Source organism: Mastigoproctus giganteus, chromosome 14 (assembly GCF_048544385.1).
Source record: "Mastigoproctus giganteus isolate SK-2022 chromosome 14, ASM4854438v1, whole genome shotgun sequence".
NCBI lineage: Eukaryota > Metazoa > Arthropoda > Arachnida > Uropygi > Thelyphonidae > Mastigoproctus > Mastigoproctus giganteus.
Genome location: NC_143588.1, coordinates 243,863 through 261,810, shown reverse-complemented (window position 1 = coordinate 261,810; position 17,948 = coordinate 243,863). Strand labels below are relative to the sequence as shown.

The 17,948-nt window shown below is 41.2% G+C and overlaps 1 protein-coding gene across 1 annotated transcript in view; it reads left to right on the top strand.

Moving 5' to 3' along the window:
• Positions 1–17,948, top strand: part of LOC150074941 (nonsense-mediated mRNA decay factor SMG9-like) — a 314,293-nt gene that overhangs the window by 82,482 nt on the left and 213,863 nt on the right. Inside the window, exon 3 of the mRNA XM_090388997.1 lies at positions 16,341–16,453. Within this exon, the coding sequence (XP_090245123.1) occupies positions 16,341–16,453 (113 nt within the window). The remainder of the gene's footprint in view (positions 1–16,340; positions 16,454–17,948) is intronic.

Here is a 17,948-nt window from a genome sequence, read left to right as displayed (position 1 = left end):
GAAGTTGAAGCTGTTTGAGCAGGTTTTTCAAAATGGAAAGTGGAATGCAATGTGCTGTCCTCGGCCAAACTATGAATAGGATTTCCAGTCAATGGAAGAAGGTGATTAATATACAAGAAGAAAAGAGTGGGGGAAAGAACTGAACCTTGGGGGACACCAGCATTAGTGGAGAAGTTAGAAGACAGAGAGCCATCTAACATCACCTTCAGTGAGTGATCAGAGAGAAAACTGGATAACCAATTACAAAAAACAGTTGGCAAACCATAAGATGGAAGCTTGTTTAGAAGACCTTTATGCCAAACATGATCAAAAGCCTTTGAGATGTCAAGAGCAACTTCTTGTGTTTTACTGAACTTTTTAATTGAATTTGTCCATAAATGGGTAACATAAACCAGAATATCACCACTGGATCGATGCTGACGGAATCCATACTGGTGATCGTTGATCAGACAGAAGGTTTCTAGGTAGTTTAAGAGTTGGCATTTAATTGATTTCTCCATTACTTTAGAAAGAGTAGAAGTAATTGCAATGGGATGGGATAAGAGATAAGGATAATTGGATGGGAGAGATTTGTCACCCTTTTTGGGAACTGGTTGAATATCAGCAAATTTCCAAGCAGAAGGAAAAACACCTTTGGAATAAGAAAGTGAAAAAAGGTGGCAAAGAACAGGAGTAAGTTCCGGAACACAGGTTTTGAGAACAAGTGGAGAAATTCCATCAGGACCTGGAGCTTTCTTACCATAGAGATTCATCAAAATTCTTCTGACATCCTTTTGATGGAAGACCACAGGAGTCACTGAGTGGAGCGTGTTGGGAATGGTGGGAGGTGTTTTTCCAAGATCATTAATACATGAGTTGGAAGAAAAATGGAATGCTAGCAGGTTAGCTTTATCCTTGCCTGAAGTGACAACAGAACCATCTGATTTGGACAGAGGTGGGAGCAGAGATGGGCAAAAGTTGCAGCCAATAGCTCCGGCAAGAGACCAGAATGCTCGGTTACCATTAGGGCAAGAAGCAAGTTTTCTACTCTTAGCCTGTTCAAAGTCTAGCTTGGACTGATTAATGACTGCTTTACAATTGTTGCGAGCTTTGGTGTAGGCAGAAAATGAAACTTAAGAATTGGAAACAAGCCAACTACGATATGCAACATTCTTCTCTTGAACAACTTTAGCACATTTATTGGTAAACCAAGTTTAGATAAAGGACGAGATTTTAGATTGGATTGTGGAATAAAGGATTCCATTCTTACAAGTATAATTTCAATGACACGATCTGAGCAAACGTTGACATCAGAAGTTTTGAAACAGTAGTCCGACCAAGGAAAAGAAGAAAAGAAATCTCGCAGGTCATCCCATTTTGCATTCTTGTAATGCCAAACAACTTTATCTCATGGCAATTCCCAACACGAGGTTGGGAATTGCCATGAGATAAAGGCTCCATTGGAGAAGAGACAGTCACCAAGTTGTGATCTGAGGTACCTAAAGGACCACTCACTTTTACCGTTTACTTAGAAGGGTTGTTTGTGAGGAAATGATCAAGCATGTTGGTTGTATGGTTAGGATTGTCCGGTATTCATGTAGGTAAATGAACAATCTGTGCAAGGTCATTAGAAATCGCAAAAGCCTCAGCATGTCGACCAGCTGGGTCGTTGTGACCAGAAAACGGAAGCAGCTGGAGTTGTGAACATTAAAATCACCAACGAAAATTGCCTCACAGTTAGGAAAGTTGGACTGAAGAAAGTCAAGTTGCAAAGAGAGGAAGTCAAAGAGCTCCAAGTGATTAGTTGAGTTGGGAGAACGGTAGAGACAACATATGAATTTGACACAGTGAGGTAGAGAGATTTTAAGCCAGAGAAGATCGAAGAGAGGAGATTCCAAATTACCAATTTTCTGACAGGGAATATCGGAATGTACATATGCACAAGTACCACTTTTGAGGGAAAAGTAATCATACAGTGAATAGTTTGGGCAACTGAGATGAGCAGTTGTAGAATCAACTGATAACTGAGATTCTGTCAGAAAAAGTACATGAGATTTGGCAGACTGCAAATGGAAATGGACATCGTTGAGATTAGAATTGAGACCACGTATATTTGTGAAATGAACTAAGAAGTGTTTGGGAGGTTTAGATCTTTTCGCAGATAAGCTTACTCAATTAGTTTGACAATTCATGGTATATTCAATAGTAAGAAAAAGTGTGTGTGGGGGGGGGAATGCTGTATGAAGTAATGAAATTTTTGGATATGGTGTACACATGGTAAGAATATACCCAGATCCTTGACATAATGTGGCCTCAGCAAAGCCCTCCCCCTGCATACACACCACTCGGACTCCCTCCAGTCACTATGTGGCATAGTAGAGGTAGCAAGATTATACACTAGCTGATCTGGAAGCCTCCTAAAGAGTTACCAGTAGGTTCGGTCTGGTGTACTAACTAGCGGCCAGCCTGCAAACACCATTTTAGAGCTTTACTCTCGAAATGTAAGGAAGATTGGATCTCGCCATGATGTCCATCATAACCTCAAATGTCATCAGTCATTCTGCATGATGGAAGAGATGGGGAAGAGTTGACCTGACTTAGCTCTGAAGACTAAACATGGGTTTCACCACTCAAGCCTTCATTAAGCAAAGTGGTGGTATTGCACCGGTTGATGAGAGTCATCTACCACCTAGTACTGCCTGGTAACACAGAGGAGAGGCATTCCTCCATGTGGTGTGGGCATCACACCTCGACCCCTGCTTACGTTGGTTCATACCTGGATAGTCACCCATAGTGTGCTTGTGCTTGTGCTTGGAGCTTATACCCAGGATTACTAACAGTCCCACCATCGTCAAGGTGCAAGCGGAGGATTTAGCTGTCACAGACCGTCCGGACTTCTCCAAAATTGGGTCTCCTTGACTTGAATATTACCCGAATATCAGTTCCATCAGTGTTTTAAACTCCCAGGTAGCCAGTGCAGCTTGTCTGGCATATCAGAGAGTATGTCTGTGACATCCTCAAGGACCATGTGGGCAGGTCACTTGCACTCTAGTAATACTTTTGTAGGTTGAATGGATGGCCATTTTTCTACAGCAGCATATTATAGAGGCAACTAGAGAAAGTAGTACTGTTGATCTGATTATCAGTAACGATTGTTCATGCATTAAGAATCTGCAGGTAAGAGACCAATTGAGTGGCAGCAACCGCATTTTACTGATGTGGGATTTACTTCAAGACATAACTACTGTCAAGGGTAAAGGAAAGGGCTTTGGCTTACATAACTGTGATGATAGTGGTCTCAAATAGTTTTTTAAATTTTGTCCAGTGGGATAAACTGATGTTATCAACAGCAAATTCTAAATGGAAAACATTCAGGGAAGTAATTTTAGAAGCTACCAAATTCAACTGTTGATGATCCTGCTCAGGCAGCTAACAAACTGAGTGAGTACTTTGCATCAACATTTACACATGAGGAGTTATTCAGGGACGGGAATGCCAGAGATGTATTTAACTCTAGCAGTGAGCTAAATGATTTTGTAATAACTGAGACAAAGTGCAGCAGAAATTGTTGAAAATAAAAAATGGGATCTGGGATGAATGGGATCTATCCAGTTATATTAATATCCAAGCAAACCCTTGGCCACAATTATGAGAGCGTCCTTGGACTCACGGGAGGTATTTATGGACTGGAGTTGTGCAAATGTGATCCCAATTCACAAAGGATGATCAAAGGGTGACAAGTAATTACAGACCTGTTAGTTTAACTTCTGTTCCTGGGAATATAATGGAGGCACTGTAGGATCATTTAGACAAGACTTCAGTTATAGTTTGAACACCGCATGGGTTATTTAAGGAGAAGTCTTGTCTGACAAATTTGATTGGATACTATGATGTGGTCAGAAAGGAACTGAATGCAAAGAACAATTTTGATATCATATACTTGGATCTTAGGAAGGCTTTTGATACTGTTGCACATGGAAGACTGCTATACAAATTAGAGCAGTGGCATTAAGGGCAAGTTGCTGCTATGGATAAAGGGATGGTTAAGTGGGAGAAGACAGAGAGTGGTAATCAATGGATACTGCTCTTCGTGGACTAATGTTATTAGTGGAGTCCCCCAGGGTTCAGTGTTGGTTCATTGTTGTTTTGTGTATTTATTAAGGATATTGATGAAGTTATATTAGGCTTAATGTCTAAGTTTGCAGATAATACGAAGGTTGGCAGCGTTGTTAATGACACTAAAGACAGTATGCTACTGCAATAGGATCTAGAAAAGATAGGCAGACGGGCTGAGCAGTGGCAACTGAAGTTTAATGTTGACAAATATAAAGTACTGCATATGGTAACAGTAACCCCAGAGTAACGTATCAACTGGTTGGTACTACACTCAGGGTAGTGGAGAATGAAAAGGACCTGGCGGTAATGGTGCAGTCATATATGAAGTTTTCTGAGCAGTGTAGCACATGGTGTCTTGTCAATGATATACAGGAATTTTGCTAGCAGGAATAAGGAGGTTATTGTCCCCATGTATAAGGCAACAATCAAGCCACACTTCGAGTACTGCATACAGGCCTGGCAGCCTCATTTTAGAATGGATGTAGAGCTGCTGGAATGAGTACAGAGAAGGCAACAAGATTAGTGAATGGAACAAAGGGTTGCTCTTACGAAGAAAAGCTTAAGTTTTACAAATTACAGTTTGTGGAGACTAGGCATCTGTTGCAAGATGATCTTATTGAGGTGTATAAGGCTTGCAATGGTTTCAGCAAGCTCAATGCCGATGGAATTATTCCTCTTGCTCAGATTACTAGCCTGAGGGGTATAGATTCAAATTGAGGAAATTGCTGGAACACACTTCCATCTGCTTTTGTGGAAGTGGATAGCTTAAATAAATTTAAGGCTGAACTTGACAAACATTTGAAGTGATTGGATGAGTGAAATGGGAAGCATTCTTTTTTTTTTTTTATTTGCTGATGCTGTATAAGCTTCTTTTTTTTCATCATATGCTTCTACTAATGTTAATGCTAATTTTTGATATCAGCTTAGAAATACTGTTCAAGGATTAGACCTAAATGGATGTAAGCAGACCCAGTGCTAGTCATGTGCATGTGAGGCACTTGCGACAGGCTTCGTCTAAGCCGTTAATAAAATATGTTTTACATTTAATATTCAATATCCAATTTTTACTCTCTCACTACCCTTAAAACTGAAGTTTGAAAATATGTCTGAATTTAGGAATTATTGATAAACTGTTTTGTTAGGTACTTTGTTTTAATGGTTCTGCAGAGTGCAGACTTTTTTCTGTGGGGGAGGCTAAGGTAATTTTGCGAGGGCTTTTTTTAAGTCATTAGTAACCCTCTCCAGATTAACCCCGCTAACCGAAATGCTATGCACCATTGCACATATATGCGATATGATATGTTTTAAAACAAATGCAACAAATGCTAGCACCACTCACAGATGTTAGATAAACTAATGAGACTTGTGACAGAGAAGAAAAATTCATGGATTACATATAAATTATCAGGTGATACAGAAGCCTATGATAAATACAGAAGCCTATGGTAAGAAGCCTTGGAATACCATAAGAAACATACATACCATAAGAAAAAAACAGAGAATACATACCAAAGAAGTAGTGCAATACCAGCTATCTCATTGTGAAGACACCCACAATATGAGATACAATTAAAACGATGCCTTTTACACTACATACGTAGTTCAAATTTATGAGTAAACTATGGTGTATCTACACCGATATTATATATTTAATTACCTAAACTCATAAGGAATTATGCCTTGTGCATTTTATCTTCTAATACATTATTACCAACACCGTTTGGCATCTCTCATATTGTGGAAATAACTTTGCAACTGTGATGGCATGTTGCATTACCAGGGTACCTCCCTACCTACTGACGATGAAGCCCACTACCTTCAAAATGATCATCTGGGTGGTGGTATCCTCTGAAAATAAATAACAGTAGTCTTGGCTACAGAAGCGTTCTTCTTCTTCTTCTTTGGTCCTTAGCTGGCAGCTGGGGGAGGCAGTTGGCCACGCAACCAGTATGCTGCTGTAGGTGCCGCAGGGTTTCGGACTTGCTCTGTGATGTTCTTCCATACCTTACGATCAATGGCGTCAGTCCTGGCCTGGTAGGTCGAGACATCGGCTCTTCAAGTCATTTTCCACTTGCTTGGCCCACGTTTTCCTAGGCGCGGTCCGTTGGATGCTCCATTGGGTGGGTCGTTGTCTCCAAAGGAGTCTGGATGGTATTCTGTTCGTGCCCATTCTACATACGTGGCCAAACCATCTAAGCCTTCGCTTCTGGATTTGGTCGGCAGTGGTTGGTTGCTGTTGGCTCTCTGGCGCGGATGGTATCATTAGTGATGCGGTCGCGAAGAGAGATGCCCAAGATCTGCCGCAGGCATCGCATTTGGAATACCTCAAGTTTGTTCAAATCTAACTTGAGACAAATCCATGTTTCCGATCCGTAAAGAAGAATGGGCAGGATCAAAGTCCGGAAGAGTCGGATTTTAGTCTTTGTAGAAATGTTGGTCCTCTTCCACAGACACCATTTGAGCGAGGCGAACGCAGTGGCCGCCTGTCCAATTCTGCTGTGGATTTCCATGGTGGATGCAACTTTCTTCTCCTGGACCAGCGACCCAAGGTATTTAAAGTCCTGCACTTGCTCGATCTGGACGCCTTCGAGATAGATGGTGGCTTGCGACCCATCTGTTGTCAGGGCCTTTGTCTTACCAGCATTGATCTTCAAACCGTATGGCCGGGCATTGTGGGCAATGTCGTAGAGGATGTCCGTGGCCTCAGCGTCGTTACTGGCAAGGATAGCACTATCATCAGCAAACATCAGGTCAGTCACATAGTGATCCTTGTCATATTGTATGCCCTGTCTGTTTCTGAATGCTTGCCTCATAATGGCGTCGACCACGATGTTGAAAAGCAACGGGGAGGCTACATCCCCTTGGCGGACTCCAGTTTGGATGGTAAATTCCTCAGATAAATCGTTCTGGATGCGCACCTGGCTGGTTAAACCGTTGTATGCAGTTTGGAGGAGTGTGATGACTTTTCGAGGTACATGTTCAACCTCTAGTAGTTTCCATAAGGCAGGCCGGTGGACACAGTCGAAAGCAGACTTATGAAAGTCAATGAAAACAATGACGGTTCGCTGTCCACACCGGATCCTCTCCTCCATCAGCTGACGAATGGCAAAGATTTGATCACAGCATCCTCGCCTGGGTCTAAATCCTGCCTGTTCTTCTCGACTGGTTTGCTCGCGATGTTTCTGCAGTCTTGACTGGATGATCTTCATAAAGACCTTTCCGATGATGGAAAGGAGGCTGATGCCACGGTAGTTCTTGCAGTCCCGGTTATCACCTTTCTTGTGGATCGGTACGATAATGGCTTTCCTCCATGTTAGCGGAATTTGTTCAGTGCACCAGATGGTTTTGAGGAGCGAGTGTAGTCGGCGAAGCAGTACATCTCCCCCGGCTTTGATCGCTTCTGTGGTGACTTGTTCCACTCCTGGTGCCCTGCCATTCTTCAGGGATTGTATGGCTGCTTTCACTTCTTCTACTGTAGGCTCAACATCGACCATGGAGACCTCAGGGGGGTCGATCGAGAGTGCTGTTGCTGGCGGTCCCTGAGGTGGGTCGTGATTATACAAAGCTTTGAAGAATTCACTCCACCGTTGCAGGCGTTCGGATGGTGATCGCACGAAGGTCCCATCAGCATTCTTGATGTTGTCACTAGTCAATCTGGTCTTTCCACTCAGACATCTGAGGGTGCGGTAGAGAGTGCGGTACTCGTTCTTGGATGCCACCACTTCAAGATCGTCTGCCACTTGGTTCCAGTATGCTTCTCTTTCTGCTGTCATTATTTGTCGGACTTCTCAGTTTAGCTGCCGGTACGGTTCAAAGTCGAACAACTTTGCCTGTTTCCGTTTGTCCACGAGGTCCAGGCACTCGTCTGATATCCATGGTTGCGTTCGACGTCGGGCAGGTGGACATAGGGGCTTGGCACATTCCAGGATGGCATCAGAGATCTGCTTTTCTTCTTCATTTATATCCTCGGGCACGGCCAGCATCTCGAAGCAGTTGGATAGGGCGATCTGATATGCCTGTTTGTTGGCAGCATTCATTAGCTGCCTCCAGTCCAGCTTGGCTGACCGAGATGATCTTTTTGTATGCCGTAATTTGAGCTGCACCTTAGCCCGGATGAGGTAGTGATCAGATCCGCAATCAGGTCCCCTCATGGCACGAAAGTGATGAGCGAAATTTGGCATTGATCAAAATGTAGTCCAGGATTGCTGAGTCCTTGCCAGATGGATTTCGTCATGTAAGTTGATGTTTTTGAGGGTGCTGGAAATGGCTGTTTCCAATGATCAGGTTGTTAGATGCGGCAAAGGACAACAAACGTAGTCCGTTGTCATTGATCTTCCCATGGCCAAACTTGCCCATTGTTGTTTCCCAACCAGATCTGTCCGCGCCAATGTGGGCATTAAAGTCCCCTGCGAGGATGATCACTTCTGTCTGCGGAATTGAATCCAGCGTATGTTGGAGCTGGTTGTAGAAGTCATTCTTGGTCAGGTCCAGGCTAGTCTCAGTTGGCGCATAGGCGGAGATAATATGGGTCTTGATGGTGCCCTTGACAGTAAGGACTGCCAGGCGGTCCGATATTGGTTGGAAAGCGATCACACTACTGGTGGCCTGAGCATCGACCATAAAGCCCACTCCTGCTTCTCGTTTCTCACCACCAGAGTAGAATAGCATAACCGCTTCGTTAGGTGCTGGTGGTTGGATGATCATCGTTCCAGACCCGGTGAGCCTTAATTCGGATAATGCCGCGATTGATATCTTGCACCTAAGTAGTTCTTGGGCAATGATTTCCTTTTGTCCAACGTGGTGCCCCGTTCGAACATTCCATTCACCAATGTTAATTGTCCTTTTCGGCGTAGTAAGCTTATTGCTGTGGCCAGTGGTCCACTTCACACCAGTACCCTGGGTCCCCAGTGCTGGCGCATCGGCTACCCCGGATGCGGTAACATTGTTGTAAGAGCTTGTTCCGAATTTCATGCGGTTTCTTGCCTAGTTTCCCGGGTTTCCCGGTTCTGGTCATTTCGGCAGGATGACCACCCTCCTCCTTTCGCAGCCGGGCTTGGGACCGTCCATGGCGGAGTTACAGAAGCGTTATTTATTTAGCATTAGCATTAGCATTAGTAGAGGCATTTGATGCAAGAAAGCAAGCTTATGCAGCATCAGCCAAAAAAAAAAAAAAAAAAACCCCACTTCCACTTCACCCCTCTGTTCGTTCAAAGTACCTGTCCAGCTGAGCCTTAAACTTATTTAGGCTATCAACCTCCACCACAAGGGATGGCAGTCTGTTCCACCAACCAACCACCCGCTGGCTAAAGGCAAATTTCCGCACGTCTATCCTACATCTGTCTTTCCTCAATTTGAATTTATGCCCTCTCAGGTGATTTTTCTGAGCTAGAGGAAGAATCCCATCAGCATTGAGCATGCTTAAACCATCCAAGGCTTTATACACCTCTATCAGATCACCTCGCTGGTGTCTAGTCTCCAGACACTGTAATTTGCAAAACTTAAGCCTTTCTTCGTAAGAGCACCCCTTTGTTCCATTCACTAATCTTGTTGCCCTTCTCTGTACTCGTTCCAGCAGCTCTACATCCTTCTTGAAATGAGGCCTCCAGACCTGTATACAGTACTCTAGGTGTGGCCTGACCATTGCCTTATACAATGGAATAATCACCTCCTTATCCCTGCTGGAAAAATTCCTGTATATCATTGACAATACTCCATGAGCTACTCTTGCAGCCCGTCTGCACTGCTCAGAGAACTTCATATCTGCCTGCACAATCACCCCCAAGTCCCTTTCATTCTCTACCACTGTCAGTGTAGTACCACTGAGTTGATACGTTGCTCTGGGGTTGCTGTTTCCCATGTGTAGTACTTTACATTTGTCAATGTTAAACTTCATTTGCCACCTCTCAGCCCATCTGCTCAACCTTTCCAGATCCTGTTGCAGCAGCATAGTGTCAGTAGTGTCCTTGACAACCCAGCCAACCTTTGTATCGTCTGCAAATTTGGACATTAAGCTTGATATACCATCATCAATATCATTTATAAATACAGAAAACAATAATGGACCCAACACTGAGCCCTGAGGGACTCCACTAATAACATTAGTCCACGATGAGCAGTGTCCATTGATTACCACTCTCTGTCTTCTCCCCCTCAACCACCCCTTAATCCATAGCAGCAATTTGCCTCCAATGTCACACTGCTCCAATTTGTGTAGCAGTCTTCCATGTGCAACAGTATCAAAAGCCTTTCTAAGATCCAAGTATATAATATCAAAGTTATTCCCTGCATCCAGTTCTTTTGTGACTGCATCATAGTATCCAATCAAGTTGGTCAGGCAAGACTTCCCCTTAACAAAACCATGCTGTGTCTGAGCTATAACTGAAGTCTTGTCTAAATGATCCTGCAGTGCTTCTTTAACCAGTGCCTCCATTAATTTTCCTGGAACAGAAGTTAAGCTCACAGGTCTATAATTACTTGTGTCAGCCTTTGATCCTCCTTTGTGAATTGGGGTCACATTTGCACATTTCCAGTCTATGGGTACCTCCCCTGAGTCCAAGGAAGCTCTCATAATTATGGCTAAGGGTTTGCTTACTTCCTTTGCTGCCTCCTTTAATATAACTGGATAGATTTGAAGTAGTGCAATACCAGCTATCTCGTTGTGAAGGCACCCACAATATGAGATACAATTAAAATGATACCTTTTACACTGCGCCTCCATAGCCAGGTGGGAAGGAGCAGCAGTGCGTAGCACACGCTTTTTGATTAGACCGGGGTTCGAGCCCATCACCACCAAATACGGAGGATGCGGAAAGGTCAGGGAATGACCACCGCATATCCCGGAGCAATATGGCCTTAGTTGCTAATGCTCGTAAAAACCAAATAACAAACAAAGAAACAGCCTTTTACACTACATACATAGTGTAAAAGGCTGTTTCAAATTTATGGGTAAACTATGGTGTATTTACACCGATATTACATAATTAAATACCAAAGAAACATAGAGAAGCCTTGTGATACCATAAGAAACATTTTCCTTCTCACTTGATTGCAGATGAAAGGATAAAAAAAAAAGGTAAACTGCAGCCATTACAACCTACTACTGGATGGAAGCCACCTCAACAATATTCATGTTGAGGAAAATGGACTATAATCTGTCATGCTTGTCCAAGGTGGAGTGGCAGATCGACCACATTCCGCTTTCACGGACTTGGCCCTCAGTCTGCTCAAAGAGCATGTGCTACTGCACTCCCACTCCTGACCACTTGGCTACGGAGGCCGTCATTACAGAAACTTTTTCTGTAATGGTATCCTCTTTAAGGAAAAGGGTGGCAGAAGTTTATCAAACTCTAACAGTGAGGTAAATGATTTTGTGATAACTGAGGATAATGTGGAAGAGAATTTGTTGATGCTACTAAACCTAGAAGTGTTAAAAAGACTTGGTGCATGCAATTTAAATTGATGCATGATGAATTTAAAAAGGTTTTGAAGGCGAAATACATATCGGCTCTCTTTGGTAAAATATGTAAGTAGACTTCTAGAACTCTCGCAGCCTTTGAAAAGTTTTTAAAGAAGTGGGTATAAGTTTTTAAAGTAGTGGTTATAACGGAGGATTTTAACTTTTCAGATATTGACTGGAACTTGTGGATTGGTCACTCGCACACTAGCAAGACTTTTGTGGATTTATTGGATGACTGTTTCCTACAGCAACATGTTCGATAGGCAACAAGAGGAAGTAATTCTCTTGATCTGATTATCAGCAGTGATTATTCATGCATTAAGAATTTGCAGAAAAGGAACCATAACCTGGTTCCTTTTCTGATGCGGGATTTACTTAAAGATCTATCTACCATCAAGGGTAAAGGGAAGGGTTTTTGCTTTCGTAAAGGTTGCTACAGTAGTCTCAGTTTTTAAATTCTGTACAGTGGTATCAACTGATGATGTTACCAACAGCGAATTCTAAATGGGAAACTTTCAGGGACTTAATCTTGGAGGATACTAGGCTTTTTGTAACAAATTAGAAATACTGTTCAAGGATTAGTCCTGAATGGATATCAGATGAATTAATGAGGTTCATGGCAGAGAAGAAAAATTCATGGGGTGCATATAAATTATCAGGCAACACAGAAGCCTATGGCAGATATAAGCTTGTCTGTAATAAAGTCACAAAGCAGGTTAGGCAGGTGAAGGCAGATTATGAGAAATCTTTGACAAATGATGCACAGAAAAACAGCAATGAGTTCTTTACTTATGTAAACTCTACAAGGAAAGGGATGAATGAGATTGGTCTACTTAACATACATAGTTTGACTATTAATGATCCTGCTCACGTAGCTGATAAACTGAATGAGTATTTTGCATCTACATTCACACATGAGGAGTTATTCAGTGAGGGGAATACCAGAATTTTATCAAATTAACAAGGAGCTAAGTGATTTTGTAATAATTAAGAGCAAAATGGAGAAGAAATGCATAATGATGAGAACTTCCTTGGACAAAGGGGAGGGCTCAATGGACTGGAGGTGTGCAAAATGTATCCCCGATTCACGGGGATACATTTTGGTGACACAAGTAACTATAGACCTGTTAGCATAACTTTTGTTCTGGGGAAAATAATGGAGTCACTGGTTAAAGAAGCAATGCAGGATCTAGACAAGATGGCAATAATAGTTAAGACAGCGTGGGTTTCTTAAAGGGGTCTTGTCTGACCAATTTGATTCAATACTATGATGTGGTCACAAAGGAACTGGATGCAAAAAATAATTTTGTTGTCATATGCTTGGATTTCAGGAAAGTTTTTGATACAGTTACACATGGAAGAGTGCTGTACAAATTGGTGCAGTATGGCATTAAGGGCAAGTTGCTACAATGGATAAAGGGTTGGTTGAGTGGAGGACGATAGAAAGTGATAATCAGTGGACACTTCTCTTCATGGACTAATGTTATTAGTGGAGTTCCCTAGTTCGGTGCTCGTCCATTGTTATTTTGTGTATTCATCAGGGATATTGATGAGGGTATATCAGGTTTAATGTCCAAGTTTGCAGATGATACAAAGGTTGGCAGGGTGGTTAATGACAGTAAAGACAATATGCTACTGCAACTTGATCTAGATGTTGGGAAAATGGGCTGAGAAGTGGCAACTGAAGTTTAACATTAACAAATATAAAGTAATGTATATGGGTAGCAGTTACCAAAGAGAAACAAGCCAACTGTGTTGTACTACACACATTGAGGTGGAGAATGAAAAAGACCTGGGGGTAATTGTGCAGTCAGATATGAAGTTCTCTGAGCAGTGCAGGCACTGCCAGAGTAGGTCATGAAGTTTTGTCAATGATATATAGGAATTTTGCTAGCAGGGACAAGGAGATGATTATCTCATTGTAGGCAATGGTCAGGCCACACCTTGAGTACTCTGTTCAGGTCTGGAGCCCTCATTTTAGGATTTAGAGTTGCTAGAACGAGTACAAAGAAGGGCAACAGTATTGGTGAGGGGAAATAAGGGGGTGCTCTTACCAAGAAAGGCTTAATTTCTGCGAATTGCAGCCTCTGGAGACCAGGCACTGCGAGTTGATCTGATTGAGGTGTATAAGGCCTTTGAATGGGTTGAGCAAGCTCAATGGTGATGGGATTCTTCCCCTTGCAAACCTGAGGGGACATAGATTCAAATTGAGGAAAGACAATTATAGAATAGATGTGTAGAAATTTGCCATTAGCCAGCAGGTAGTTGTTTGCTGGAATAGACTTCCATCTGTTGTTATGGAAGTTGATAGCTTAAATGAATTTAAGGCTGAGCTAGATAGGCATTTGGAGTGAATGAATGGGTGAAAAATGAGGTTTTTTGTTTTTTTTTTTTGCTGATGCTGCATTAGCTTTCTTTCTTGCATCGTAGGTCTTGACTAATGCTGACTAATGAGAAAATCAGTTTAAAGAGTTAGTAAATTGAAACATAGAACACTGGATCACTAGTGGTGGCACTGACTCATGTTGAAATTTAGTTTTCAACATGGGTCAGGGCCAAAAAGTTTTCAAAGATGACAAATTGATGAATTCAAGAAAAAGAACTTTTGAATTGAAACTTCTAGTAAAAGCAATTCTAAACAGGCCAAGCCAGCTGTTAATTCTCAGCATGTCATCCTCATCCGTGCTAAATGTCTGTAATGATTTTCTTTCTGGCTTGAATACAGCAATTTGCTTTTTTTTTTTTTTTTTTTATGTTATGCCAATGTTTGAAAATCTGAACATAGCTCTTCAATCCAGTGTACCACATGTTCATGTACTGAGGTCATTCTACTAGATATGTTGAAGAATGTTATGTGCAAATTTGTTTTATCAACAGTTTTCAGATCTTCCACTACCATTTTGCAAATTAAGTACCATAGCAGAATACACTCTTAGAGGCTCACATATGGTGAGTATGGGTGTGGCACACCCAGAGTCCTGAGCTGGATATCATCATAATTCTCTTTCTTTAATAATAAACCAAAAGGATGATTCTGACTTAACCCTGGGTGTCTACTGCCACGACCACAGAGAGTCTAAAAGAAGAGAAGATTCTGCTCTTTTGCTCAGTGAGGGAATACATCATATTACCTGTGACTATATTAGCATTAGCAGGGCACATGATGCAAGAAAGCAAGCTTATATAGCATCAGCCAAACAAAAAAAAAAAAAAAAAACACACATACAGACCCTTCTCATTTCAGCCATCCACTCGCTCCAAATGTTTGTCTAGTTTTGCCTTGAATCTGTTTAAGCTATCAACTTCTACGACAGATGGAAGTTTGTTCCAGCAATCAACCACCCGCTGGCTAAAGGCAAACTTCTGCACGTCTATCCTACAACTATCTTTTCTCAATTTGAATTTTCAACGCTTTATACACCCCAATCAGATCACCTCGCAGGTGCCTAGTCTCCAGATAATTTGCAAAAATTAAGCCTTTCTTTGTAAGAGCAACCATTTGTTCCATTCACTAATCTTGTTGCTCTTCTCTGTAATCGTTCCAACAGCTCTACATCCTTCTTAAAATGAAGCCTCCCGATCTGTATACAATACTCAAGGTGTGGCCTGACCATTGCTTTATACAAGGGGAAAATCATCTCCTTATCCCTGCTAGAAGAATTCCTGTATATCATTGATAAGACACCATAAGCTACTCTTGCAGACCATCTGCACTGCTTAGCAAACTTCATATCTGCCTGCACAATATATGGTGCACAAGTTTTCATTTAAAATGATATTCTTATAAATACTGAGGTAGCACAAATGGGAAGCATTTTTTTTTTTGCTGATATTGCTTTGTTTCATTGATTGACCTTGCTTTCTTTCATCATTTGCCACTAGTTATACTAATTTTCATCAGTTGTTATTGTATTATTTTCAGATTTCAAAAGTTTGGTGGACTTGTTTTGGTGCTCCTTGGTATCGTTAAAGATAAAGAATTAGATAAAGATGCAGATGTTTTGCGGCATCATTTCTGTCAGTTTCAGTTTTAAAACCTACCAGCTTCTGTTGTGGAAGAAGACATTTTTATTGTACATTGATCCTTTGTCAAGGAACTGGCAAGTGCACAAGGAATGTATTCCCAATTATTCCAAGTCAGTGCTGAGTGTGAGAGATTATTCAGCCAGGTCACCTTCTGGTGAAGCCTTGAAACAGGGCCATTGTTATGAACAAAATGTTGACTCAACGTTTCTGAAGAAGGCATAGTCTGCTACAGTATTTTTCTGAGTTATTAACAGAGTTTCATACTGGGTCACTTGACAAACATGTATTTTGTTTTAGGGTTTCAGGGAAGGCATTCTGTTACCTATGAAGATTATTGTTTTGGGAGAGGTATTATTTCATAACCTTCTTCCTTTTAAAAAGGGAATTAGTCTCTACTCAAGTGCAGTACAACAATAAAAATATTTCCTGTGTCTGCACAGCAGTGACTCTCAGATGACAATGTAACTATCTGCAGTGACTCTCAAATGACTATGTAACTATCTGCAGTGATAGTCATATGATCATCTACTTCCAGGATGCCACATTCATTCTGGAACCAAAATTTGTAACTATTTTACTTAGTTGTAGAGACTTTAAAACTTTCTCATAATTCTGAGAAGTGTGAACTTATTTAAATATGGCACATTTGAAATTTACCCAACTTGCATTTCATTCTTTATTGAAGTGATTTTTAACTTTGTAATTAATAAATAGATTACAGTGGGGCAAGAAAAAAAGGAAATTATTATTTTTTTTTTTACAGTACTTGCAGGATTATACAGATTTTCACGTTATTGGTGTCATGGGTCTACAAGGAGTGGGAAAGTCCACTATAATGTCAATTATTGCTGGTGATTATATCCCAAATCAAGAAAAGTATGTGACTTGCATAAAAATTGTAATTTTAATTTATAGGAGGGACATTCATTAAGTTATCTACTTTGATTATAAATATACTCACTATATAAAACCCTTTACATTCATAAATATCTGTAACTTATTTGTGCTGGTCCAGCTTAAGCCAACCCAAAATAAAATGTGGATTCCTTAAAATTGAGCCATCATCCAATTTTTGACAAAACAAGGGAGTTGATCAAATTCTTCATGAATGAATGAATGAAAGCTATATATAATGATGATGATGCTGCTGCCACTTCAGAATACCAATAACATTTTGCTAGACTCAATTTAAGTGGAGTTGAGAATTCATAGTAGATGGCCTCACGATCTTGGTGACCAACACAAGTGCTGACATCCTTTGGTCATCCCGACCTCTGGAAATATTCTCAAAAATTATTGACCTAGTTCTGCAGGATAGACATATTAAAATACCTATGTTTGCAAAAGGATGTAATATTTCTTCAGGTCTATATTGATCATCCATGAACACTTGGCCACATTAAAGGTCAGTTCTTGTTGGCTGCCATGCTCATACTGCTTCTGAAATACTGCAGAGCTCAAATTTATAAGGAGATACAAATGCAAATACAACTCCAGCTCACTTTAGTTTTCTTGTTACATGGACCCAGCTGGTTAAGATGCTGAGGATTTGCAGTTACTAATGACCCCACACAGATTGTTTATTTACTTACCAGAATACCAGACAATCCTGACCACAAGACCAGCACTCTTGACCTTCTCACAAACAACCCCTCAACTTACATGGTTGAGGTGAGTAGTCCTCTAGGCACCTCATGTCACAACTTTGGTCTCATCTCCAGTGGAGCCTTTTTCCCATGGCTATTCTCAGCCTCATGCTGTTTAGCATTATATGAATGTGAAATTGGTTAATTTGCTATATTTCTATGCTTATTTTTCTTGGTTGGATTACAATATTCTGATGTCAATGTTTCTTCAGATCATGTCAGTGAAATTATTCTTGTAAGAATGAAATAGTTTATTCCACATTCCACTAAAGCTTGCCTTTTTACCCTTTCTTATTTTATTCCACCATTGTTTTTATTTCTTCTGGGAAATTTGCTCATATTCAGTCAGTTCCTAAAATGGGAGACACATCCCTCTCATTCAGTTATCATTCCATTACACTTACCTTTACTTTTTACAGAGTAATGGAGAAATCCATTAACTGGCAACTCCTAAACTGTTATGAAACCTTATATCTGATCAAAGATTTCCAGTATGGACTCTTGTCAGTGTTGATCTGGCAAAGACAGTGACACAATACACAATGGCCGAATTGTACTCCCCATATTCAAACCCTACATCCCTTATGTGTGAGTGACACTATGTCTCCAATATCCCATTTTCTGCGCCGACCGGGCTAGGTGGGTAAGGTGCCTGCCTGGCAACCCAAAGGTCGCGGGTTCGAATCCCGCCTCGGGCTTGGATCAAAGTACTGCAAAAACCTTGG